Genomic DNA, 26,862 nt, shown 5'->3' on the forward strand with positions numbered 1-26,862 from the left:
TATTTAATGTAGCAGTCACAAAATAATAAGTTCAAAAGTTCAGGAACTCCACATAAATTAAACCTTCTGCTGAGTATTACAGCTGAAGTACAAACTTATAAATAGCTGTTGTGAGCTGTTGTTGCTAAGAACTGAGGATCTCGAACATAAAAGCTCTCTATCCTCTCCCCGCTCTCACGCTCCAACCTACCCAGAACTTCTGAGGTGTTGACCTGCAGGATGAGCCAGCTGTGTCTCTGGTCGGCGTAGGAGCCAAAGATGGTGAAGATGGTGCTCTTCTCCCCGGGCTCAGTCAGCAGCTGGTAAACGTACACCTCCCTGTCTGAGAACTGAAAGTCGGTCCACCTCTCGCCTTCATTGGTGCTGAATCTGACAGGGACATGGCCAATATTTAACCCAGTATTTTATTAAGCAATAAAAAGGTGTCAGCTGTTTCCCATGTATTGTTGATTTCCTTTAATCTGCAGTCTAGCCACTCATTCTTTGATTTAACAACAGCAAGAGAGGAAAGATATCATCATCTAAAAAAACACGTATTTAATATGGGGGTAATATGGGAGTATAACAGGCATTTTAATAGGGTGATTTAATCCAGTTATATTGACTTTAGTTTAAATGAAGGCAAAACCAGATTACTGAGTATCAGGGTAAGGAAACGAAAGTCTCACTGCATGTAAACAAGGTCAGCTGTTTCCACATTAATATCAGCTGCACATGAATATGAATAGCTGCAATGTTACTGTTGGCAGAGAGGTGTTTTATTACACCTCTGATTACTGAGCAAAGGTTTATTTGCCTTTCTTCTACAACAACACACAATCTGCTCCTAATGACTAATGAGCACATCCACTGGGCAGGATCCGTTTATGTGTTTCACTCTCCAGATTTCCTCAAGTTGTTTGGGGATTTCAAATGGAAGCCTTCCAGTCACAAACCAGCCTCTCAGGGTCTTTTGTTTGAAACGGTTTTGTTTAGGTGGAACCAACTGAATGACAGATTTCACTTCTGAGCTCAAATCTGATTTTTTTTCTCTCCTGTCTTGGAAGAACATTTAAACAGGTCATTTGGACTTACTTTAGATGTGTGGTGGCGCCTCCTTGTGCAATAGCCATCAGGATGCCACCATGGTCGCCCCAGGTGTAGAAATGAGGACCTGCCAGTGCCTGGACAACAGAAAGCACGTTCGTGAACATCGGAAAATAATGTAGATAATAGGCCATAAAAAGTCATTTAACACTTGGGTAAATACAAGTCATAATTTATCTGGAGGAGGAGATCTAAAGACACCTTAATGACCTCATGAAATGGCACCTTTATTTCCTTAATTTGATAACTGGATGCTGGAGAGGGACAGAACACAGTGAAGTGTCCACTTCATTAGGTCTTTAAAGTCTTGCAAAACACAAACATCTATTTAAAGACCGCCCGAAAACACCAGTCTATGAATCTTCAAGGTTTAAAATAATTTAAAGCTGCACTAATTTTCATATCAACAATGAGTCGAATGACTAAGTGTAATGTGAAAGGGGTCGCTTGTAGTGACGAACCCACAGAGAATCATCACCCGACTCTGCAGTTCCCCTCAGCTCTTGAGCTCTATGGTGCATTTTAGTGTCTTTCAGCTCCTTTTAGCTCAGACAAACTAAACCCGCTACCACTAGTGACCCTGGTTGTGCATTAAGCAGCTATCGAGCCAGATATTTTTCTCAGGAGTTGGTAGAGACTAAAACGGAGATAAAAGGAGAGTGATTATTGGCATTACATTCCTCATTCCACTCTAAATGAATGCTGATGCTGCTGATGTGACAAACTGTTTGCTAACACGTTTACCATAAAACTTTATAATTTGAAAATGTATCAATATTGTGCCCCCAAGTGGCCAGTAGAATGAAACCACCATTCTCTGGAATGAAAAGGTAATAAGTCCTAAGTTATTCTTTGAGACACAGGTTATCATTCATACTTTCCATGAATGATAAGTTATTCTTTGAGATACAGGTTATTAGCTATTGCAATAATTGTTTCTTTAAAACATGGCCTCTGCTCCAAATCATAATCAAATTAAACCAATTAATAATGTACTGTACCCATGAAACGTAAGCAAGTTAAAGTTTGAACTGATGCTCATACTGAGCTATTTCTAGATGTGTTTTCAAGAACTACAGAGAAGGACAGTCCTAGCAAAAAGTGCAGAAAGGTCCATATTGCTTGGGTACATACACAGGCACTGAAATGAAATTCATTGCTACATGCTAAAACCTCTCTTTGACAGACGAGCTGCTTGTGACTCCGTTTTACAAGCTGTGTTTTTCTTGTCAACTGTGTCAGATTTTGTACTGACCTCCTTCCACCGGGCTCCAGCGCTGCTGGATACATACACATTAGGCTTGTTGGCCAAGTTCCTGCCTACAGATCCTGCAATCAGAGGACAAAAAGGCATTTTACACACACACACACACACATATATACAGGGGTTTTCCCCGAATATTACAGACTTTTTGTGGCCACTGTTTTTGCTTTCACATATGGAAAATCTGTAACCCAAGAACTCAAACCATAGCATTCTGTACCTTTTCATGCATGTGGCCTTTGTATGCTCTGACAAACACGTTCCTTTGACAGTATGTTGTGATTTAGTAAGGCAGATCACCAGGAATGATCTGCTCAGGCGATTCACAAAGAAACTAATGCAGAAATGGAAACTGAACTTCCTATTTTTTTCATTTGTCTTTCAGAAAACTAATAGGACTAAGAGTCTACAGCCATGCCAGTGGACTTGCGAGGCTATAATGCTCATTGTAAAGCAAACCAAAATGTAAGATAGATAAAAGATGAGGTCCAAAGTTTGTTTTAGCAGTCATGGTGAAGTAAGTGGGGGTGAGGATGGTGTTAGAGTAAAGCTCTTTGGTAACCTTTGTCAAATGTGTTTTTCACATTGTGAGCAAGTGTTCAGAGATGTGTTTAGCAGTACTGGATGGTGCATGGCTCTTGTGAGATTTAATGATATCCAAAGTTATTACAAATCATCCCATAGGGAACATGAATATGTGTACCTAATGTACAAATGCAACCAGTAGATGTTTCCCTGGATAAATAAGAAAACTGACCTGCTAGGGAGCTAGAGGAAAAGTCAGGAGATCACTGAAGTGAGTAGGATCCATGAATGTCTGTGCAAAATGTCACTGCAGTCCACCCAATACTTCTTGAGCTATCTCAGTCTGGACCAAAGCGGTGGACCAAATGACCGGCCGAGACTGCCTTTTCTAGAGCCACATTACTTTAGGATGGCTAAAAAGACTTTTCGTAATTGTGTAGTGCTTTTAATGTCGTAAGCCTAGAGCCATGCAGCAAGAATAGCTAAAACAAAGTGACTACAAAATGATTATAGTTATTAGAGTGAGCATTTTACATTGTTCCAATAAGAGTTTTCTCTAAGTATTCAGCCTGAAATTTGGGTAAGCTATATTTTGCCAGTAATCACAGAACCTTCTTTCAGTTCCCTTGGCACAATAAAGAAAAAACACAATTTTTAATAATTATGTGCTATGTATGATGCTATCTAAAATAACTAAATACATCTTATCACATCTCAAAGTCTTGCAAAATACTTTTAATTTGATAACATCTTGATAAGAGACAATATCCTTATAAGCCATGCTAGTGCCATGGCTCTAGGGATGGTAATATCAGTCGGCCCACTGCTTCGGCCCAGACTGAAATGTCAACTGCTGGATGGGTTTTGGTGAATTTTATGTACAGACATCCCTGTTCCCCACAGGATGGTCAAAATTTATTTGGTTTATGCCCAAATATCTGCAAACCTAATGACACTCTCATCAGCCTCAGCTGTACTTTATTACGTACAGTACGTTTATTGCTAATCAGCAAATGGTTGCATGCCAACACGCTACAGTAAGATGGTAACCATGGGAAATATTAACACACACACACACACACACACACACACACACACACACACACTACATTATATCCATCTACAGTATGAATCCCTCCATAATACCAGCAGTGTCTGCCTTTGACACTTAAGAGCAGACAGACACCTGCTTACATCTGCAGACACCAGTCCTGTTCATCAAACCTCATTTCAGGGTGAATGACTTCAAGAGGCGCAGATTAAAATGGGAGTAACGTGGTTGCTGTGTCTCTGTCGAGGGCTGTAACAATGCCTCTAATATAATTCATGCTCGGTCTCTGTGTAAAACTGGCTAATGATTCTCATTAAATATCATCACACAAGGAGCCAGAGACTGGAGACAATAAACAAATGTTCCAAAGAAGACTCTCTGTCATTGTGCAGATATGAAAATGTGACGAAGAGTGGAGAAATAAGAAAACAACAGTGTCAACTAATTCTTGCATACCTATGTAGAATTTGACCAAAGTCAAATTGTGTCTCCTCATCATTATTAATCTGGCTGACTCTGTCAGAATTTCTTTTAAGTTTTACACTAGTGCTGCCACATCATATATGTATATATTGAACACTTTTTAGAACATTTGGAAAATAATCCATTTAATTCTGTTTCAATTTTATTTACTTTGGGCTCTGGGAACGTTTAATGAGTAGGGCTGGGCATCGCTTGACATTTTTCGGATACCAATACAAAACCTGAGTGGACGAATCGATGCCTTACTTTGAGAAATACATACATATTTTTCTATAAAACCGTCTCTTCATTTAACAAAAGAAGCCCAATGTTGCAAATATTAAATGTTGTCTGAAGAAAAGCACCTGTACAAAAACTTAATAATAAAGGCTAAATACCGTCTAAAACTGGCAAAACTTTCAATTCAATCAGCAATTACATGATCATAGAAAAAGTAAACAAGATTACAAATCTGACCAGACACTGGATGCCAGCTTTCGGTTCTTTTTGATACCCAATAATACGGACACATTTTGGCTTTGTTTATTCAGGTTGTTTACTTCAGATGGTTCTATGTTTTGTCGTCATGATTTTATGTTTTGTCTGGCATTTTTTGTTTTTTTTCTGGTGTTCTTTATATTTTCTGGTGTTCTTACGTTACGTCTTATGCTCTTATGTTTCGTCTTATGTTCTTATGTTTCGTCTTATGTTTGATGTTTTGTCAGCTGTATTTGTCATAGTTGGAATGACAAATAACCTTGAAATTGAAGCTGCTCGATACGCTGCTATATACTCATAATATACATTTTTATATATATATTTGTAATAATTTTAAGAATTCTTAAATAATAATCTCAAACAACAGTTTATTCAGTTGTTGTGTGTGTAAACACGTCTGTGCAGTTTGCGTATGTATGTGCCTGCCTGTACTCATGAGTGTGTCTGACCCGTCGAGTGCCCGCTGGGCGCTGCAGCAGTAATTAGCCCATCTGTCTGAGAGCGATAACGAAGCGAATGGCACTGGCGATTGCCAGTCCTCCCTCCTCCTCCTCTCTCTTGCACTCCTTCCCCATGCCCATTATCTAATAAGAATTTAATTAGAGGGACTGGCTGGATGCAGGGGAAGCAGTCTCCTAGACACTGGAGAGTATCTACAAATCAGGGCTTTCCACCAGCTGTGACGAGGCAAAGAGGCTTCAAACTGCAGGCTGAAACTCTGCTTCAGCAGCAGAGCAGAGCAACTCACGCAACTTCATTCTGATGAATTCATCTGCCTACAACATGTTGAAACAGTTCTCCCATTACTTGTGACTTTTTATTTTGATTTTCAGCTAAGGTTCGGAGAGGGACAACAAACTTAGACACTAAACAAGAAGTTTCTAGCACCTTGTCTGCAGGGTGCAAACGTATTTCCTGTGTTTGGGGGCAATACAGGAAGTGGACGTTTACTAAGAAAGACAGAAAGGCAGCTCACGGCAGCACAGAGGGAGACTTGTAGGTTTGTATTGCTTGTTTCCTGTGTAGGGGCAAACTTATCTGTGTCATCAGAACAAGAGGAAGTTGCTGAAATATAACACAAGCTTGCCTGGCTCCAGCTCTGTCAGTGAGACCATCCTCCAACAGGAGGCACCCAAAGTCTCTTCATCTGTCTTGCCGAAGAGATACTCATACATACACTCAAACTTACTGAAATGTTTTATAAAGCATTTTTTTCTGTCCATCACACATATTCCAGAGATCTCTAGTAGTATTCGAGTGGTGTGGGAATGACATTTAACTGCTTCAGGACGGGTTAAAAATGCAATTACAGGTTCAAGGCACAAAAGTTTGGTGCTCATATCAAACTATCCATGACAACTAGAATTTTCTGCATTTTGAGTTTCTTTATCACTGATGTTGCAGCTCGTTGTCCCACCTGTGGCCATGATGAGTCCTGGTGCAGAGTCCTTGGATAAAATGGGCATCCTCCTCAGCTGGATGTTGAACAGCTGGCTCCAGCGCTGGGCGAGGTGGAGAGAGCAACCTTTACTGAGCTGAAGGGGAGAGGAGAGGAGTGGAAAGTCAGACGATGTTGTTTAGTTGGTTTCAGTTTTCTGCTTTACCGTCCAGTTACATCATGAGACTCGGGTCAACTACTAGACAGAAAAAATAAGTACTAGAATTAGAAAGTAAGGTAAAAATGTTGGTTTTCCAATATATTGGGCTGATATTAGAATTCAATACAGATCAAACTTTAGGCACCTCCAGTATAATAGAGGTTTGACCCTATTCTGGCGTCCCGGGGCAATTGCCTGCTTTGCCCCAATTGTAATCCAGCCTTGTGACCCACAGTGCAGAATACAAAGATATTACATTTACAGAGACAAATTCTCACATGAGAGAAGCTGGAAGCAGAAAGTGTTTCATTTTTTATTAATTTCATTTTTGCCATTGACTTAAACTATTCAATTATCAGAATAAAAAATTTTTTTCTTTCAACCAACTGGTTAATCACTTGTGTACTGGTGTAGATGCAGTAATGTAACCATAGTTTTGGTCACAAAGACTCAGTCAAACACCTGCAAAACCAAACCACATTCGTCTCAACTCGTTTGGCAGCAGAGGTCATGTACTCTCTGTGGTGGCCCAGCTGGGTGAAAACATCTGCATCTGTGCAAAATACTGTGCTACAGATAAGACCTTAACAAGGGCATCAGATAACACACTTCATCATATCCACCATAATAATAATAATGGATGACAATGAGGAACGAATTTCTGATGTCGGCAAAGACAAATCTAGAATCCCGAAAGGCGGGGGTTTGTTGGTGTACCTGGCAGTCCACAGTTCCTCCCAGGCTGTCGGCAGCAGGCGGCTGAAGCAGCTCCCACGTCCCTCCCTTGTCGAAAGTGATGACGGATCGCATGTTGTCCTCGCTGACCGAGCCGTTGATGAGCGTGGCAATGAAGACTCCTCGCAGCCCCTCCACACGGTGCAGGTCTGCGAAAGGCTCACTGGCAAAGTACCTAAAACACAGAGGGGTTCCATCATCATCATCAGGGTCAGGGGGGGGGAACACTTTTTGTTTTGCTTTATGTACCACAGCTGAAACAACGACAAATGAAGGAGCAATGTTTTACTTTCATTAAAGTGGTCATATTATGCTCATTTTTAGGTTCATACCAGAATAGGTTTACATGGTAACACCATATTTTTCTCATACTGCACATTGCTGCAGCGCCTCTCTTCACCTTGTGTCTTGAACGCTCCATTTCAGCTACCGAGTGAGGCATCTCACTCCTATTCGATCTTTATTGGGAGTTGCACACGCGCAGTACCTAGGTAAGGACTACTAGCCAATCAGAAGCAGAGGAGGGCGGGTCCAGACGAGCAACATAGTGTGATCCAAAACAAAGCCGCTTCGGTTCAGCCGGACATGTTCGAGCCCGAGTCTGATACCAAAACACAGGCAGAACAACCCGAACCAGCTCCACAGCCGAGCCTGGAGCAAGACGTGTCAGAGTGGCAAGTTATTAACTTGTAACTAATTTATCTTTCATAGGGTAACGTTTTAACTGTGCACTGTCTCTACATCACAACTTTGTGTCCATTGACTGCACGGAGGGTAATTTAACGTTATTTTAATTTCATATTTAGGTGTACTGCATTATGACGCGTGTGACATAGTGATGTAGATACGTTACGGAAGTAAAGGCTGGACTACAGTCGAGCTGTTTTCAGGAGCAGTGTTTTCTGTGGGAGAGGGTAACTCCCTTTGGGGTGGACTTTGGGCTTTTTCACTTTGCAAACCTATTACATGCACAAAAAAGATATATAACACAATAAAGGAAAGGGAAAAAGCCAAAAAGCATATTATGACCACTTTAAAACACCATTTACTTTTAGAACAGAGATGTAATGTGTGGTAATTCCAGGCTCTTTTCTGGCTAAGAAAACGTTTAGCTGATTCATTTCTTGCAAAGATTTATTTATTTTTTTTTTAAATCGCTGCTTTCCCTGTACTTGTTCTTGTTCACTTGGCTCGAGAACACTGGAGGGTGAACACAGGTAAACTAAATGCATCAGCATTTTTGAAATTACCGCTGTACAAGACAACTTTACACACAGCAGAGAGAGGTAAACAGAGAGCTTGAACGTCATTACCCAGAAATGATATAAGAAAACTACTTGCATGCATGCATACAACACACACTTTATTTTTTACCAACCTGTCCAGCATAGGATGCTTTATGTTTATATAAACAGAAGGCACAGGGATCCACAGCTAATTTCATTAACAGGAGACACAGTGTCAGATAGACAGAAAGAATCATCATTGGCAGGCAAACACCTGAGTCACCACTGTGACTGCTTCTGCCAAAGCAACACAGGATCTTGGTGATATATTACGGAGAAGACTGAGCAGAAAAACAATGAATACGGAACTCAGAGGTCAGACAGAGCTGTGGCGTCAGATCAATAAATTGTCTTTTATTAGATAAAGAAGCATTACTCGTCTGTGTTTGCAAAGCCTTTGGATTATCAGTGTCATCAGGCATTTGTAATAGGAACCAGAGTTCCTGAGGTTGCTAGGGGAACTACTGCACGACTACTGCAAGCCTGCACGTTGACACGACCTGGCATTCAGCACAGTTGTATATGTAGTGAGGGAGGCGAGTCTTCCTTACTAGTTAGCAAAAAGTGTGGCCTGGTAATTGACCCAGTCTACCTTAGCATCCATCTGCATGAAGCTGGACTTGTTTGCATGAACTCAAGGCTGGACAGCTAGACGTGATCGCTGGCATGAGATGTGTGCGCACTACCTGATCAGTGTGTTGCTGCCGGAGCCCTCAGGACTGTAGTACAGAACATTCTCCAGTGACAGAGAGAAGGCCAGGCCCTGTGTGTCTGAGATGTAGAGGTGTGTGACGTTGTTCAGGTGGTTCACACACACAAACACTTGGTCCTCCGACGCATCTGCTATGTAGTACTCCTGTTAGGAAAAGGGGGAGAGAGAGGAGGTCATCTTTACTTCACTGGCCTACTGTCTGATTAGACTGAGGATGCAATACATGGCTGGACACAATGTGAAAAGACTGGATATCACAATGGAAACATGGACTTACATTGTGTAGTGCAGTATAGGTGGATCTTCCAGAAAAATCAGTTTGATGTCGATCGTGTCACATATTTTTAGAAATGGGAACCACACTGTTCATATGCAGTTTGCTTATTTCAAGTAATCCGCAGACAGGAGTGAAGCAGAACTGGGGATGTGATGACACTGACTTTGACTCATCTCTAGCTCGAGAATGATCCAATCGCCAAATTTCAAAGGTTATAAACTCTGGTGATCATTTGGGGACCATGATCTTGACAAATCAGATTAACTCTGGGGTCTAACGCCTTAAAAGATTTGCATGTTTTGCAAAAGCACAAGCTCTCATCCCATTTCTACAATATACTGCAGACCCAAATCAAACACACACAAACACAAAAAATGTTTGAGCAAGAAGGCATTCTTGACCTTGGCAGTGTTTCTGCTGGTAACGTTAGGCCACAGAAGAAAACAAAAGATTCAGCGGTCAATCATCTGATCCACTTCCTCAGTACATACGCATTTGGTACTCTATCCGCGAAGCCCGGTGTTTCAGGTCCCCAGTGTGACTACTGACTCTGCTAAACGTGTTATCTTTTTGTCTGTTGATTTCCGACAGCAGGACTTGAAGCTCCGCACTCTGAAATTCTTCTTTTACTCTTGCATGACATTTTGTGAATGAAACCTGCCCACAAAACGGAGCGGGACAGGCAGCCTTATATGGCCATGTCGGGGTGTTGATTATGTTAATGGTCACATCTCAGAAACGTGCACCTCCACACGAACAGGTGGCATTCATCAGGCTGAAATGAGCGATTTACTTCAAGTCTGTCCAGTTAAGAGAGCTTGGTGGATCTGACTTGCAACACTCGTACGAGCAAACCTCACAGAAAAAAGTAAGAGGTTTAGGATAAGAGTACGAAAATGTTCTTAGATTTTATGGGCAATTTTGTCAACAGCCAAATCCTTTAGCCAAAGTTCTCAAATGTTAAATGTTGTCTATACACAAGCAGCTGTGCGAGATGCTGGACTAAAATAATAGTATAAAGCTGACTACATTTAGCTTCAAGTCAGAAACTATGTGATTAAAGAATAAACAAACGATCATGAATCTGATCAGACATTTGACGCCTAGTTTCGCTACTTAACAGTTTTCGATACTACAGACACCTTTCAGTCTGTACCACAAAAAGTAGTGAGGGCCGACACCCAGCCCTAGTTCAACATCAATTAATCATTCAGTCTGCTGCTTAAGCTTTAATAAATTCTTTATTTCTGAATGACTGCTGCAGTACGTGAAAAAGAGACTCACTGTGATTGGATGTCGGGTCATAAACTGGGCAGCTTTCATTGGCTGGCGGTTGTAGGAGACCCAGAGCTGAACAGATGAAGCTTCGTGGCTGCCAAACTGTTTCTGGAGAGGCAGAGGACACAGACACAGAGAGAGCACAGTTCATTCAGCTACTCATCATTTATGTCAAACCATTGAACATTTCAGAGGCAGCCAATCTAGTAACAAGCCGTGATTTTTTGTTTGAAGAGATACCACAAATCTTGATGATCAAGATCTCCTAAAATGCTTTTTATACAAGCCTCTCATGATATTTTGTTCAATTTTGGACGAACCAGAGAGGGTCTTGTGACTCTCTTGAAGTCCTGACTTAGAGAGGGCACTGCTGTCACATGTGGAGTAAAGCTGGACACTGGACAGGACAGCGCTGTCCCCAGAGCAGTGAGGTTGTGGATAAGGATGAGAGACTTTGGTTATCTGGGCTGTCCAGATGTTTTTCTGTCTAACCCAGTAGCGCAGAGCTCGACAGCTGAGTCAGAAAACATTAAACGTCCAGACTTAAAAAGACTCCCAGTGGGGTACAAAAATCTGTGTGTGTGTGTGTGTGTGTGAAAGACAGAGAGAGAGAAACTCCAAGGGCACGTCTTTGACATTACAAATACATTAGGAAGCTGGCTGCTGGAAGGAGAAGAGCTCTGATCTTTTATGAATTACAAGCATGAAGACCAGACAGAGCGGAGGACTTGAGCATATCTCATCTCTGTGTGAGTGTGTGTTTCATGTTCTTATATCCCACTTGAGACTTGTGTCACCGTGGGGACAAAGATTGAGGTCCCCACGGGTAGAGACCGCTTTTTGAGGGTTAAGACTTGGTTTTAGGGTGCAGGTTACAGTTAGGGTTACGGGCTAGGGAATGCATTATGTCAATGACTGTCCCCGACGGGGATAGTGAAACAAGTGTGTGAGTGTGTGTGTGTGTGTGTGTGTGTCTGTGTGAGAGAGTGAGAGAGAGAGAGAGAGAGAGAGTGTGTGAGAGAAAGTGAGTGAAGGAGAAACATCGGGAGAGACATCTTCTGATCAGAGTCCTGGGGATATACTTCAGATTTTTGGATAAGTGACTCATATTGTATTTTGAACCATGACAAATGAATGATGATGGTGATGTCATAGTGATGTCATCAGGGTTATCTCAGTTTGGGATCAGTGCCTACTACAAATTTGTAACAGAAAGCCTGTTTTACAAACTGGGGGTGTGGAGTTTTGAGACAGAAGGAACAGTCTAATGAAAGATGCTGCTGCTAGCATCATGGGAAATGTAGGATTCGGGGTTCTTTGGGGGAGCGGGGGGCTGGGTCAGGATTCAAACTTCTCTCTCAAGCTCTTTCGTTTCACTCTTTCCCTCAAACTAAAGAAGTGCTTCTTTCAGAGACAGCTCGCCTCTCTGATGATCAACCATGGCTAAAACTGAAAAGCGTGATCTTTAAAAATGTCTTTACCATCCACAAAGAGCAAATTTAGTTCAGAAGGGTGTGCAGTTCACTGACATGTTACATGATTTCTGGGACATGAAGGCTCAAATTTTGGAAATTATTTTTCTTATCTCCCACTTTCACTACAGATTGCCAAAGTGTAATTTAACCCTCTAAATTATTTTATTCCTGTATGTCTATGAACTAAACTACTGAATAACCTTCTTGCCCAGACGTTCCTTGTTTGGCATGATGAAGGACCCCTGTCTGTTTCTCCTCTGTACTAGATCTTTAAAGTTAAACATTGTCTATCCATATTAAATACAGTTTTATCTCTACTCACTACTCTAATACATAGTCCTAGGAACAGAAAAAAGGTGTCTACTTTCTTCTCTGTGAATAAACCAGCCCTCTGTGCTTATTAAGGCTCTACTCTGTACTCCTAATTACATTGTCTTCACAGTTTACGTACTCTCTACCCTTTCCATTTACGTCTCATCCCTCGCTCTCCCAGCTCAATTTTATTTTGTGATTGTGGCTCAGTTCAAACTTACAGAGAGCAGCTTCATTATTTTACTTTGGATTAGTTTGGACCACCCTGGTCTAGACTTTAACAGCAACACCCTCTAGAGAGAGACGTAAAAAAAGATGGTGAGAAAAATGAAAAGAGAGACAGAAAAAGGCCATCAGAGAGTTAAACAGAGAAAGATCAGAAGAGAGAAGCTAGCAGGAGGGCAGCTTTAGAAAGCTATAAATTGAAGACAAAGAGGTCGGACTGAAATTCAGTGAGCTGAGCTGCACATCCACTTTTCATTCTGTCTTGGAAGTTAGAATTAAATATACTGGTTAGATTAATATACAGCCATTGAGTGTCAGTGCCTCCAAATCCAGTATTGAATCTGTTTATCAAATCTAAATTGTATTATTTAATCTAATTAGGTTTATCTTTTAACATTCGCAAGTAAACAAAATTAGAAATAACTAAAACTTAACATTCAGTTTAGATCTGTAATCACCCTTTCTTGGCTGAAATAGCAGGAGCAATACCGTTTTTGTGGTATCCTAAGTAGTGTTCACAACATGTAGACACAACCTGAGAACAACATGAGCTGCATAAGACATGAAATTAAATTAGTCATTAAAAGATAATAAGTTTAAAGGGATAGTTTGACATTTAGGGAAATAAGCGTATTTGTTTTCTTGCCAAGCGTTAGACAAGAAGATCAATGCCATTCTCAAATCTGTCCATTAAAAATTGAGCTAGTACCAGGAGATGGTTAGCTTAGCTTAGCATAAAGACTGGAAACAGGGGTAAAGAGCTAGCCTGGCTATGGCAAAAGTAAAATAAATAAATAAAAAAGCCTTGCAGCACATACTTAATTAGTGAGCTAGGAAGCAGGATTTTTTTTCATATTTGGACAGAGCCTAGCTAGCTGTTGTCCCTGCTTCCAGTCTTTGTGCTAAGCTATGCTAACGGTCTCCTGGTTCAAGCTTCATCCTTAGAGTACAGACATGAGTGGCATCAATCTTCTAATCCAACTCTTGGCAAGAAATCGTATTTCCCAAAATGCCAAACTATTCCTTTAAAATAAGTTTCGGTTTAACTGGGTGATTCTCATGAATCTCAGCTAAATCCTTTCACTCGGAAGACTTGCCACTCTGTTGGTCTTGACTACAAGAACACAAGGTCCACTTACAATTGTTTAGTTGTGTTACAGAGTGGAGTTTTGATAACATTCTTTAGCCAAGTACCAGATCAGCTACACCAGCTACCAGACAACAGCCAAAAGTTTCATTTTTGTTGTCAGCTTACTTACGGAATTAATGTTAATTAACTAAAACTGATATCTTCCGCCAGTGATGTTTGTCATTTCAACCAGTGAAGGCAACTGTCCCTGCTGGCAAAAAATTTGAAGTCTCTTGGTTAATAACAAAAGCACAAGGACAGACAAAAGGTTCGATAAGAAATTTGTTAGCATCGGAGCTTAGCGAATACAGGTATTTTCCTGTTTGGGAACCGGGTCCAAAATAGAAGGAGATTTCAGAACGTAACCCTACTGATATACAGTACAGAATGATATGTTGCTGAGTCTATTTTTACTTTAGAACTGATCACTATTAGAATTGTTTCATTATTAGGTAATTTTTTATTATTACATAAAGTATAGCCAGCCGTATTATTATGCTGTGTGTGTGTGTGTGTGTGTGTGTGTGTGTGTGTGTGTGTGTGTGTGTGTGTGTCTTGGAAGGATCTCTTGACTGCCTGAGCATCCCCAGTCTCCTGCAGAGCATTTCATCGACGTGTGGTGTGATGTGAAAGCAAAGCAGTAACTACACTGAGATAAATGGAGGGTACGGAGACATGGACAAATGGAGGTAAAGTACAGAGAGAAACATATTCAGAATGATATGAGGACAAAAACACTACAAAGATTACAAGGGCCCATATGGTATAAAAAATGTAAATTAAAAGCAGATACGTATTTTTCCTTTTTAGATGTACAAAAAGTTGTCGATTAGACTGAAGACGAATTTCAAAATGAATGTGCCAAACTACCACAGTGGTCAATAATAATAAACAGTTCCTAGCCATTGTAACTCAGAAATCAAATTTTCATTAATTGTGGGGAACGGAGTTTTGTTCTAGTCCTTCACCCTTTCAAGTCAGTTTACTTTGTAAGTCAAGAGGGAAAATTGTAGAGGAGAATGTCTACTATGTATATTTTTACATGTAAGTGGCATGGCGATTATATATTTTTCCACTGAAACAACAGATTGCACTGGAATGGCAACTGTGAGTGAGCCACACATTCCACACTGTGCTCATGTTCACTCAAACTGATCCTCTCTAAACTCACAAATCCCTGAAATGAGATGTGGTTCTTTGGCCTCAGATCAACTCAGCCCGGGTGGTACACAGACACAATTACAATTGTTTTGAATGGAATTGTTGTTGTTGTTGGAATTTAAATGTATGTATTCTACATACAATACTGTACCCTAAGAATTTTGCAATGTGCAACTAAATTAAACAAAGTCCTACATTTTGTTCCTCTAAACAGTGTTGCCACAGTCATGTTTTCCCACTATGATGCTAATTTGCATGCACCACCCACTGCTTAACAAAACAATTCTGATGTTCCTCACAAGTCATGTTCTTGGCAGGCCATCAAGCATCTCAAAAAGTTGGTGCATATGAAGATAAAAAAAATATTACACACCACAATTGTCATCTGTCAGCTTCAATTTGTCATAAAGAACACTGTACAGTCATCCTCAGATTTTCCCAAATTTAAACGTGTCAGAGTGCTTCATCTTCTCAACACAATCCTGTTCATTTCTACTGCTGAAATTCATGTTTGCTTCATATATGTTCATTTATCGTTACCATATCTCAGGCAGCCATGCTTGGATTTTAATGAAATCTGCATCATCAACATATTACAGCCTATCCAAATTAGACTTTGGATAAGAGGGGTGCTACAAACTACAGGTCAGGATGAAATCTTTTAAAAATAACATAAGGGCAAAAATGTGATGAACCTACCCACGATGTAAATTTCTTTTTCACAGCATTCATACAGAAAATGTTGAAAGGGACACCTTATATTTACGGCAACACATGAGTGAAGATGGGTGTCAGAACCATGCAGCCTGGTTACAGGAGTTCCACAGGACACATCTCACCATCTGTGTAACAGCAAGCTTTTCACCCTGCCTTCGAGTGTGGCCATTCAGAGCAGCTATAAACACTTTTATCTTCAGACATGTTCAAACAACATACTGTATTGTATAAACTAGTTCGTTTCAAGCATACCCCTGCCTTAAAGTTCAACCTGTTAAACTGGACAGCGAGGAACCTGGGTCATTGTCACCAAATATTGCAGCAGCAGCCTGCTCCTGTAGATTCCTCCTGTACAACAGGAGTATTCGCTGCTTTCTGACTAATATGGTGGCCCAGGTGCTCGTCCACATGCTGTCTGGACTACTACAGCCCCTGTATATGCCACCAGAAATCTGCAGCTAGTCCAGAATGCTGCCATCCAGGTCAAGACTCTGGTGCTAGCATTCTTCCTTCCTCCAAGCCATGGTCAAAGGGAGATCTCAAGGGACCAGTATGACCTGCAAGGTGAGGGCCATGTGACCGACAGGGGTAGCTGAGCTAGCACTACTGCTAGCTAATCTGCTAGCATTTTTTATTGCAGGCTCAGCTGACCACGATTAGCTGTGGCTTATTACAATGTTATGTTATAGACCACAATGTTGTTTTGAGTTTGAATTAAAAAAAACGTTACAATGGACACGTTTCAGTAGGAACTGATTACTGAAAATAATGTTTGTTGTCTTTTTACTATAGAGCTATGCCCTCTTCAATATCTGACATTTCTCCATCAATGTCCATCAATAGACATTATTATGACACCACATATGCCTTCTGGAGACGATTCACATTACCTTTACCTAAAACCAATGCCTTAAAGAAAACTGTAATGTAAAGGAACAAACTACCACTACATTTAACCCAGATCAGCTTTAAAAAGAAATTAAGAACAGCAATTATTTAGAAAGAAATCAGTTTAGGCTACATATGAGATTCTGTATGCGAAGGTTGATTACACTTGTGCTGCTAACTTGGGTAATGCTTCACTGTACACTAGTAGTATTGTGCAGTTATTTATACTATATATACACCTATATATTTTAACCATTTATTGTTGAGGTGACATTGTGAATGTAAGAGAACCACTATTGTCTCTAATTTTATTTTATTTTGGTGATATTGAGGACAATCTGTAATGTGCTGTTTGAATGTCTTGTCTTGTTTGTCTTTTGTGTGGACCCCAGGAAGAATAGATGTTACTGCGGTAATAACTAATGGTGATCCTAAACAAATAAATTAATTAATTAATTAATAGTCAAACCACACACTCTGTCACGACTATTGTAAAGAGCCAGTCGCTCAAACATAAATAAGGCCAATTTCCCTCCCACACTGAAGTATTTGGCATTTAAACTGAATCCCACGCATATGTTTTCCAGAATTTATATGGACATCCCTACAATGACACACAAGTGGATCCTTAATATTTCCTTGTAACCCACAAGGCCACAGTGAGAGCTCCACTCGCACACAGTAAACAGCCACAAGGTGACATGTGTTAATGACTGGCCCAGAGGAAGAGCGCATGTTCACTGTCCTTTTTTTTTTTTTTTTATGGCTGACATTTTATTATAACGAAAGGTACCTGCACTGACACCGAAACAAGCTGGAAATGTCACAAGCCAAGTCCTCTGAGGCAAAGTGCCTTCTGCTTGTTTCACCCAGCTGCTGTACAGTTGAATCCTATCAGACCTTTATGTGCTTTACAGTTCAGGCAATGAGGCTCCCTCTCAGCTCTATCCCAGCCTATATCTCAGGGATCATCTGTTACATATTCATGACCCGCTGGTCCAATGCACCTCAGGCAAGGCTGTTCAGATGGGCTTGTAATACAAGGTAAAGCAAACACGGCTATTCTTTTATATCTGCAATCTCTCTGTTTAAGAGGATCTCAGATGCTTATGTAGATGGTTTTATGTTAAGTGTTTCTGTCTTTTGGCATGCATGAGGGATTCTTTAAAAATCACAAATGGATGAAAACAGTCCGTACTGCATCAGCACACCTGACCAGTCTGTTTTGTGTAGGGGTAGCTAAGATGTTTTTGTTCCTCCTTAAGTGTGGTGCATGGTTGTAAATTTAAGAGCGTTATGGTTGACTAATACTATAATATTTTAATATTATAGATGAAATTATTATGTATAATGTGAAAGGTGTCACTCATAGTGACACACCCCCAGAGAGTTATCATCCAACTCTGCAGTTTCCCTCATGCTCATCTACAGAGTGACCACTAGCATGGCACGCACCTATCTGAATTCCCTCATTCAGGTTTATGAGTCTTCTCGTTCACTAAGAAACTCTTCTCCTGTTTGGTCCCTCAGTGGTGGAATGAGTTATCCAACTTTATTCGGTCAGCAGAATCCCTTTCTGTCTTCAAAAATCGCTTGAAGACCTACTTCTTCTGAGAGTACTTAATTCAATTCAATTATATTTATATAGCTGCAATTCATAACAGAAGTTATCTCATTGCACTTTTCCTATAGAGCAGGTCTAGATCATACTCTTTATAATATTATTTACAGAGACCCAACAAATCCCACCATGAGCAAGCACTTGGCGACCGTGGCAAGGAAAAACTTCCTTTAAGTGGCAGAAACCTCGAGCAGAACCAGACTCAATGGTGGGCGGCCATCCGCCGCTTACTTACCTAATATGCTCTTTCTCTCTCTATCCTTCTCTAGCTCTTTCTCAAAAAAATGTTTTGTCATTTGCTCAGCACTTATATGTTGCACCATAACCACTACTTTCTTTATTGAGCATCAACAGCAACTGTCAATCTTGGAATTTCCTGTAAAATACCAAAACACAGAAGTGGACACCACCAGGAATTTTCAGCAGTCTGAGGTATTTACTAAACTGAATTGTTTAAGGAACTGCAAGTAAGCAAGAGCTTCAGAAGCCACTAGAAAGAATGCTGCACTTTGATGAGAGGAATCATTCCTCCTCCAATCCCCATTTCCTGTTTTCTTCTCTGTCTTTCCCAGACTTTCTTTGCAGAGAATCTGCGATCAAAATAAAAAAGGAGTATGGCTAACAGATAACTGTGGAGAGAAGGGATGGGCCTTATCAACATCCCCATTACATCTACTAAGCCAGTTATCTTCCCCAGGTCTCCTTGATGAGACCAAAGTCTTGGTTCTTTAAGGTCTGATTAGCACTCTGTTCCTCAGGACCCCTATTGTTAGATAAAACTCTCCATTTCTGCTTCTTTAATTAGCTTAAGCAGCTTGGCACTGCCAAAGCACTTGTGATATTCCATTATTCGAATCCTATTAGCCAAAGACAGTAGAGGAGAGAGAGTTACTGAGACTAGACTAGAAGAACCATTCTTTTTAAGCTAATGAGCATGGCAGAAAATATAGATAGCTCTGCTAACAGTAGCTACTTGCTAGCAGTAAGTGGCTAATAGAACTGATGCTTTGTGACAAGTCAGTCTGTATCTGTTCGATTCCTCTCTGTACACAACCATTTCTATACAAGCCCCAGAGGTGGTGGCTGCGCTGAGGGCTGTACTGGTCTGTCGGTCTGGTCTCATCAGCTCTGTTCAGCTCTGGAGGTCAGATTCAGAGCTCAGAGAGGAGGGAGGTCATGGACGGGTCAATCACAACAACTGTAAGTAAACCCTGTGGTCTAACTCTGAGAAGCTCTCTGTATGTGTGCGTTTTAAAGGACAAAGCAGGCAATATCATTTTCTTACTGTCAACAGAAGATTAAACCTAACAATTCGTTAGCCTGATAGTCACACTGAATTGCCATTTTGTCTTCATTCAGCTTGACATTGTTTCTTTAAGCCTACTTACCATAACCTGTACAGCTATGCTTGTCGCCATTTTATTTCTCATGGATGTAGCTATGGAGCTATCTAGCTATGTAGACAGAAGACTTAGATACTTCCACCAACAAAGCTCTGATTGGTCAAGTGTTTCTCCAACTAGCTGAATTGGGCACAACACCAGAACTATTTGAATTGCTGAACAAATCATCGATAAATGCAGAGATTCAGTCTGGAACAAGGCTATGTTGGTCCATCTCACCATACTTTCTGACTTTCCCCAAACCCATACATTCCTACTAAATATAATAAACAGGTCTAATTTCCTAAAACAGTTGGGCACTGTAGTTTTTAGCAAACATTACTCCAACAAAATAGTGCATTTGTTGGGGACTATTTTCATCTGCGGATCAATACATATTTGGTTCTTTACTGAGTCTTTACAGCAGCAGGACGGTGTATGTGGGATGGACTCAAAATAAGCTACAACGGCTGGCGGGCACTCATCAATAACCATCATTCTTTCTGTCTTTGATTCAGTCTCTGAACTACTAAGTCAACACTAAACTCTCTCTCTGAGCTTATCTGGATATCAGTAATGTTTAGTATGCCCCCCCCGCCGACTGCCGTCATCACATGTAGCACCACTGACCAAATGTTCTAGAAATGACCGTGTCTGAGTATCACTACAGAGAGAAATCCCTAACAAGCAGGCCAAGTGGTAGCAATATTATTTTGCCCTCTTGTCCTCAAAGCCCCTCTGTCTTTTCCATGTCAGCAAGCCCCAGATGGATCAGTATTAGGTCACAGACTAATTTGAGAAGGTTTTGTTCTCCAATCTACATACATTTTTGGATTTGATATGATTTAGGACAGTGGTTCTATCTGTTCTGTAAGTGGGGAGATATTGGTAGAATGAGTGCAAACTATGATCTGCATTGAGCGTAAAAGGTTCATTCTTGACCTTGGAAACTTTCAATTGGATCTCATCTCAAATTCCTCACATGATCACAGTTGAACCATTTCCATGACAACTGAACAAATTCCATCCATTGATGAAGACCATGAGTGGATGAAAGCTCCAGATAGTAAGTGAACTTTGTAAGTGAAGATTATTTGGTCAAACTATAATCTGAATGTCTTTCTCACACAGTTTTGATGACGCTCTCATCACTTGACTGCATCATTTAGTGACACCAGCACCAAAAACTATTTCTACTACTATATCAGTTCAAAACAGCCTCCAAAACTGTATTAAAATATTTACTGTGCAACAATATCCTGTTGTGAAATTGTTGTTGCTTATGCTGATGCACAACCTTACAACATCCTGCATCTGACAGTCAGTAAAAACCACAGCACTTCCTTTTTACTCTGCAGTAGCTCATCTGATAGCATAAACTTGCATTTATCTCAGCACATTTAGCGGTGACTGCTATGTAGTTGTTCTTATGGTAATAATGATAACTGTTGGTAAGTCATTGTCGTGTGACAATTAAAGCTGCAGATATCATCATCTCTTTCAGTCAGTATATCCCAGCCTCTACTTTGGCTACCTGTTATAATCTCACAGACTGACAGGACAAGTTGCTGCTTAGCTCTGAAAGCTCAGGAGATCACAATTGAGGTGGTTAAGATATTGATGTGATGTACTTTAAAGTCTACCTGAGGGTTTCTGATTAACATTTCCCATCTGCTAGCGTTTGCTGTCGGTCAGCACTCAACTGTTGCAGCTACAAAGTATGGGGCTGGAAAGCTAACGCTAGATCATTAATTGACTGCCATCCCCTGTTGGTCTTTTGAAGAGGAAAAAGACACAAATATCATGGTACAGAGTGGCGTTCCCCTCTCTAACAAACCATCTTTGGTCGGGATGATTGGGTGCGGGAAGGTTGTAGTGACGCAACATTTCATGTTTTAAGGAGGTCATTGTCTCTGGCACAAACCCTGCACATGCCTCTTTTCCCAACATCTTGCTTCACATTCTGAGCAGTAAACAAAACTACATTTAGCAGCTGTTGGCTTTTCAACACTTTGAGGTTAACCTCTGTGTCTTATTGGACCACATTAGTAATTAGAAATGAGGATTACTCATTAGTTTTGACCACATTAGCCACTGGGATTGATTAAGGCTGCTCTAAAGTGTTTTGGCTTCATTAGCCCAGTGCTAAGCACTGCCTGCTTGCTGTGTACACAGTAAACTGCACCATATGCACATGCATCTGCTCCAACAGATAACACATTTACAGTTTGTATAGATAGGTCACTTTATTTCTCAATCTAATGTTAGTTGCAAATAGCAGAGCAGATAGTGACAAAGCTATAGTAGATTCAGTCATTCAAATCATTGCATATTTAGTGTAGTATTAAAACAATTAGAATGTAGACAAATATCAATCTTCAGCTGAAGCATAAATGAGTAAAACAGAAATTCCTGACTTTATAGCATGTAAGCAGTATGCAAATAGCCACTTAATCATAGCAGTGAGCAATCACGTAATTCCTTGCTTTCCCTGCTAATTTGAAGTACAGCAAGATGCACTGAACCATCAATATCAATTATCAGATCAGACAAAGCCTTCCTAGCCGACCTGTCTTTACACTCAAGAGTTTCAGAACACTGCAGCTACAGGCTGCCGTCAGCCCACACCAAAGCAGACATGTGACACGGAGGAAAGCAAATGTTTCCGAGGCTGCCTGTGAAACAAGGAAGACGATGAGATCCAAATCATATTCACCATCTGCTCCACTGTCTGTTTGTCTGCTGCCTAACTGAGGCTTCCACTACACAAACAATGGAAACTAACAATGACAAACATACAGCGCTTCACGCTAGCACAAGCCAAATATTGATCTAACGTCTGTTATACTCAGAACATTATGCTGAGGTGGGAAACTGGCTGCTCACTACAATGCTTAACAATGCTGTAATGCAATGTAGGCTTTTAATGTATGTATGCATAATGTAAAAAATGTATGCAGGTGCACAGTAGGAAATGGCTACTTTCAGTTGCTACATTACATTTCTGTCTATTGGTGGCTGGTACAGTTTCCTGGTACAAGACTTTTAGTGGGGAATGATATCTATCATTTATCAACATTTAACCATGGGGAAACTACAGAAAACACGAAAACACTACCAGGGTAATCAGGGTTTACTGAACAATGTAAATGTTCTTACAACCATTACTTTCAAGCTTTATTATTTTACAATGCAGTTTTTTTGCTTTTACTTAGACTCTTCTCCTGTATGCACTGTAGCACTCTCTCTCTCTTCTTTCATTGAAGCTTTGCCAAGTTGAAAGCTCCAAGCTCAGTAACAGTGAACGCTATTCAGCCGTGCATTCAGTTTTTTGTTTCAAAAAAGTAATAGGATCTTTAAAATGTCAAATGCAAATTCTTTTCATGTATTTACTTAATAAGGAGGATAATTGCATAATTCCTGTTGCTAATTTAAGAATAACTTAAATTACTGGCTTTTTTTTTTAGCAGAATGTTTTATTTAATTAAAAAATACATTTAGGGAAATATGCTTATTCGCTTTCTTTCTGAGAGATGAGAAAATTGATACCACTCTTATGTCTGTAAGTTAATTACGGAGCTAGAGCTGTGACGTGGTTAGCCTGCACAGCATACAATATGGAAGCCGGGGGAAATAGCTAGCCTGGCTCTGACAAAGTTAAAAAAACAACTCACTAATTAACACCTTTTATCTTGTTCGTTAAATCTGTGCACAACCAGAAATGTAAAAACAACAATTTATGGTTTTAGTGGTAGTTAGGTGGTGTAACTATTTCTTGGTGAACAACAGTTTATCGATCTGCCAAGCATTTCTGTGCAGCACTATAGCTCTAGCTGCCAGATCAGTCGTGAGCACAGGTTTTAATATAGGTCTTTGCACCGGCATCATACCAAGCCTGGCAATCTCACTGTGAAGACAAGACTCTGCGATGTCAAGTTACTGCACCTGTAGTTCAGCAAGAGATAGTTCCAGCTCTTAAACTACAAATTGTCATTTTTACATTTCTTTTTGAGTGCAGATTAAATAAACTAGATATATGTTAATTTAATGTGCTTTAAGGGTGTTGGTGGTGTAATTGTTCACTTTGGACAGAACCAGGCTAGCCGTTTAATTGCCTCAAGTCTTTATGCTAAGCTCAGCTAACCATGTTCCAACCTACACTACATACTTAACGCACAGACATGAGTATGGTATCGATCATCTCACTTCCTCTCAAAGACAGCAAATAATGTATTTCCCAAAATATAGAGAACTATTCCATTACAGTCTAGAACTTAATGCCTTTTACTACACAACCAAATCCCAAAATGAAGTGTACTTTGTCTGACCAACAGTCCAAAAAAATCAAAGGTACTCCATTTACAATGATACAAAACCGGCAAAAACATGAGCATGTGAAAGTTATATTCTGTCTGTTGATTAATCAATTAATCTCCTAATAATTTCAGCAAAATTTTTATCTTTTATAAAAGGTCATCACCTTTAGGCCATTCAAGTTTAAATTGCAGGTTTTGAGGTCAAAGATAACACAATAGCAAGACACCTCACCCTACCAAGATTAATTGAAATAAGATCATTAACCAAACATGAGTGTTCAGCTGCCCCTCCCCCAGCTCTCTTACCCGTGTGGTCGTGGCGAACATGTACTTGTCTCGGAGCTGGAAGCTGTCGACCTGCTCTAAGATCACTCTGCGGTTCAATTCACTCTGGAAGAAGTCGGTGCTGCTGAGGATAGTGGAGACACCCTGGGGCTCGTGCCTCTGGACCAGCACTGTGGTCGGGGGGTCGTAGGGCTCCACGCCCCTGAGATGCGGGAGGAGAGAACGGGGTGACAGAGGGTGGATTGGAGGGAAGGAAGGTCAGAGTTATGGAGAAAGCAAGGCCAGGTGAGGGAGAAAGAATGAAAATGGGAGAACACGAGAACCATTTTGTTAGCCAGTTCTTCCTGAAATAACATTCATGCCAAAACATAACCATTTTTGTTTTCTTGCATATTTATATTAAAATCCTATTACTTCCTTCTAAACACAGTATTTTTAGTAGTTACGTAATGGAGCACCAGTAGGCCTACGTAAAAATTTCAACACCCTCTCCTCTACCCATCCCATACACTAAAATCTACTTCTCAACATCAATCCTGCCCTATCTCCTGTCTTTAAGGGCCTGCATTTTATGTGTCATCACCAAAATGTTTCTCTGTGGCTGTCTCAATTCATGATAAATATTGTTATTCATACATGTTACAATACATGTCTTTTTATTGAGGTTATGGCTGGGCAATAATTCAATACTGACATTTGTTGACTTTCAGAGAAATCATATTGTGAGATATATATATATATATATATATATATACACACACACACACATACATACATGCATGGGGGCAATCACTTTTTCACACAGGGCCATGTAGGTTTGGATTTTGTTTTCCCTTAATAACAACAACCTTCATTTAAAAACTGCGTTTTGTGTTTACTTGTGTTATCTTTGACTAATATTTAAATTTGTTTGATGATCTGAAACATTTAAGTGTGACAAACATGTAAAAAAATATGAAATCAGGAAGGGGGCAAACACTTTTGCACACCACTGTATATATACATATACATATACATACATACACACACACACACACACACATATATATAAGACTCCAAACTGCACACAGATGAAAATATCATTGTCTATGTGTTTGCCTTGCAATGGTATCTAGTTTGCCATGAAACTGTATCCAGCATACCCTGTTATCCAGAGTGTTTTCCTTTAGATGTCTCATTTAAGAAATCATTCCAGCATGGAGAACTTTACTCAACATCTTCAGAGGTGTCAGTTTGACAAACATGTACAGAATTCCGCCTGAGGAGGCTGCTACACCACCTAAAATAACTGAATTATTCTGGCTTTCACTGAGCTGTTTCAGGGGCTTTTCACTCTGACAAAGCATCCTTGTCATTTTCCGCTATAAAAAATGGCAAAATTTCAAGATAATAAATGTCAGCACAAAATACAGACTATCAGCATGTTCAAACCGAAAATATCTGTCTGTGTGTCAACCTTGAAAAACAGAGTGGTCAAACTATTTGTGGCCACAAATGTACAGCAAGGGTGTTCTGAAACCGTGGCACGGACGGTCAGCCGGAATGAATGAAGGAGATTCACTGGGTCTTATCGTCTGCCTTCTAAATCAGTGTGTTTTCCTCTGGAGTCTCGAGAGCTAAACAGAGAGAGCAGTGTCTCAGCTCGGCTCTGCCTCTGTGGCATTCTTTCAAAAGGTTCCTGTTCAACTGATGGACACTGTCTGGGGCTGAGAGTGCATGGAGGGCTATTCGCAGTCTGTCTCTGTCCCCTCTAAACACCCGTCCTCCCCGTCCTGTCAGTTTCTCCTTTTCTGCCAGTTCTGTTTGACATCTGATTAGGGTTTCCCTGAAATGCTTTTGAGGGGAAAATACCACCATTTTTTTTATTCGAGCCCACAGCCAGGTTTTTAATAAACTATTTTCAGGCCAAACATTCATGGCTTCTCATATACAATTCAACAAAAATCTATAATGAAACAAGCCATCATAACTGAGGTGAACACTTCAGGTCCAATTAAATATTTACATTTATCAATAAATAACCTAGACGGTGTAGTCCCTCATTCGTCCAGGAGTGTTCTATCGTAGAAAAGGTTTCAGTCGTAGTCATCTGGACACTGTTTTCAGAATCAAGACGTTTCGGCTCCCATCTGGAAGTCATTCTCAATTGTGAAAAAATTGGACGGGAACAGTCCGGGAACACAAAATTGGACAGTTCCCGTCCAATTTTTTCACAATTGAGAATGACTTCCGGATGGGAGCCGAAACGTCTTGATTCTGAAAACAGTGTCCAGATGACTACGACTGAAACCTTTTCTACAATAAATAACCTACTTAGTCAACAGTTGGCCTGTCACTGTTTCAAAAAAATCAAGTTCGATTTAACAAATAATTGGAATTATTTTGAACACAACCTCCATAACCTAATCCTAAACTACATTGTAGAATTAACGTTGTTTGGTTCATTCCCAGAGCCTTCGCTGCCTCACTGGAGGGACGAGCTAACGTGGCAAGCTAGCGTAACAAGCTAACGTGACAAGCTAACGTGACAGTAAGGCCTTAACTTTAGGCACAATTTTTCTATCTATGGTGTTGAATCC

The 26,862-nt window shown here is 40.4% G+C and overlaps 1 protein-coding gene across 1 annotated transcript in view; it reads right to left on the bottom strand.

Annotated features, from left to right (window-relative positions):
* Nucleotides 1-26,862, bottom strand: part of sorl1 (sortilin-related receptor, L(DLR class) A repeats containing) — a 98,060-nt gene that overhangs the window by 33,988 nt on the left and 37,210 nt on the right. The window contains exons 6-13 of the mRNA XM_044202093.1: nucleotides 24,305-24,485; nucleotides 10,779-10,880; nucleotides 9,192-9,361; nucleotides 7,202-7,394; nucleotides 6,304-6,421; nucleotides 2,342-2,415; nucleotides 1,075-1,163; nucleotides 191-369 (exon numbers count right to left, since the gene is read on the bottom strand). Of these exons, the coding sequence (XP_044058028.1) occupies nucleotides 191-369; nucleotides 1,075-1,163; nucleotides 2,342-2,415; nucleotides 6,304-6,421; nucleotides 7,202-7,394; nucleotides 9,192-9,361; nucleotides 10,779-10,880; nucleotides 24,305-24,485 (1,106 nt within the window). The remainder of the gene's footprint in view (nucleotides 1-190; nucleotides 370-1,074; nucleotides 1,164-2,341; nucleotides 2,416-6,303; nucleotides 6,422-7,201; nucleotides 7,395-9,191; nucleotides 9,362-10,778; nucleotides 10,881-24,304; nucleotides 24,486-26,862) is intronic.

The sequence above is a fragment of the Siniperca chuatsi genome, linkage group LG7 (genome assembly GCF_020085105.1).
Source record: "Siniperca chuatsi isolate FFG_IHB_CAS linkage group LG7, ASM2008510v1, whole genome shotgun sequence".
Lineage (NCBI taxonomy): Eukaryota > Metazoa > Chordata > Actinopteri > Centrarchiformes > Sinipercidae > Siniperca > Siniperca chuatsi.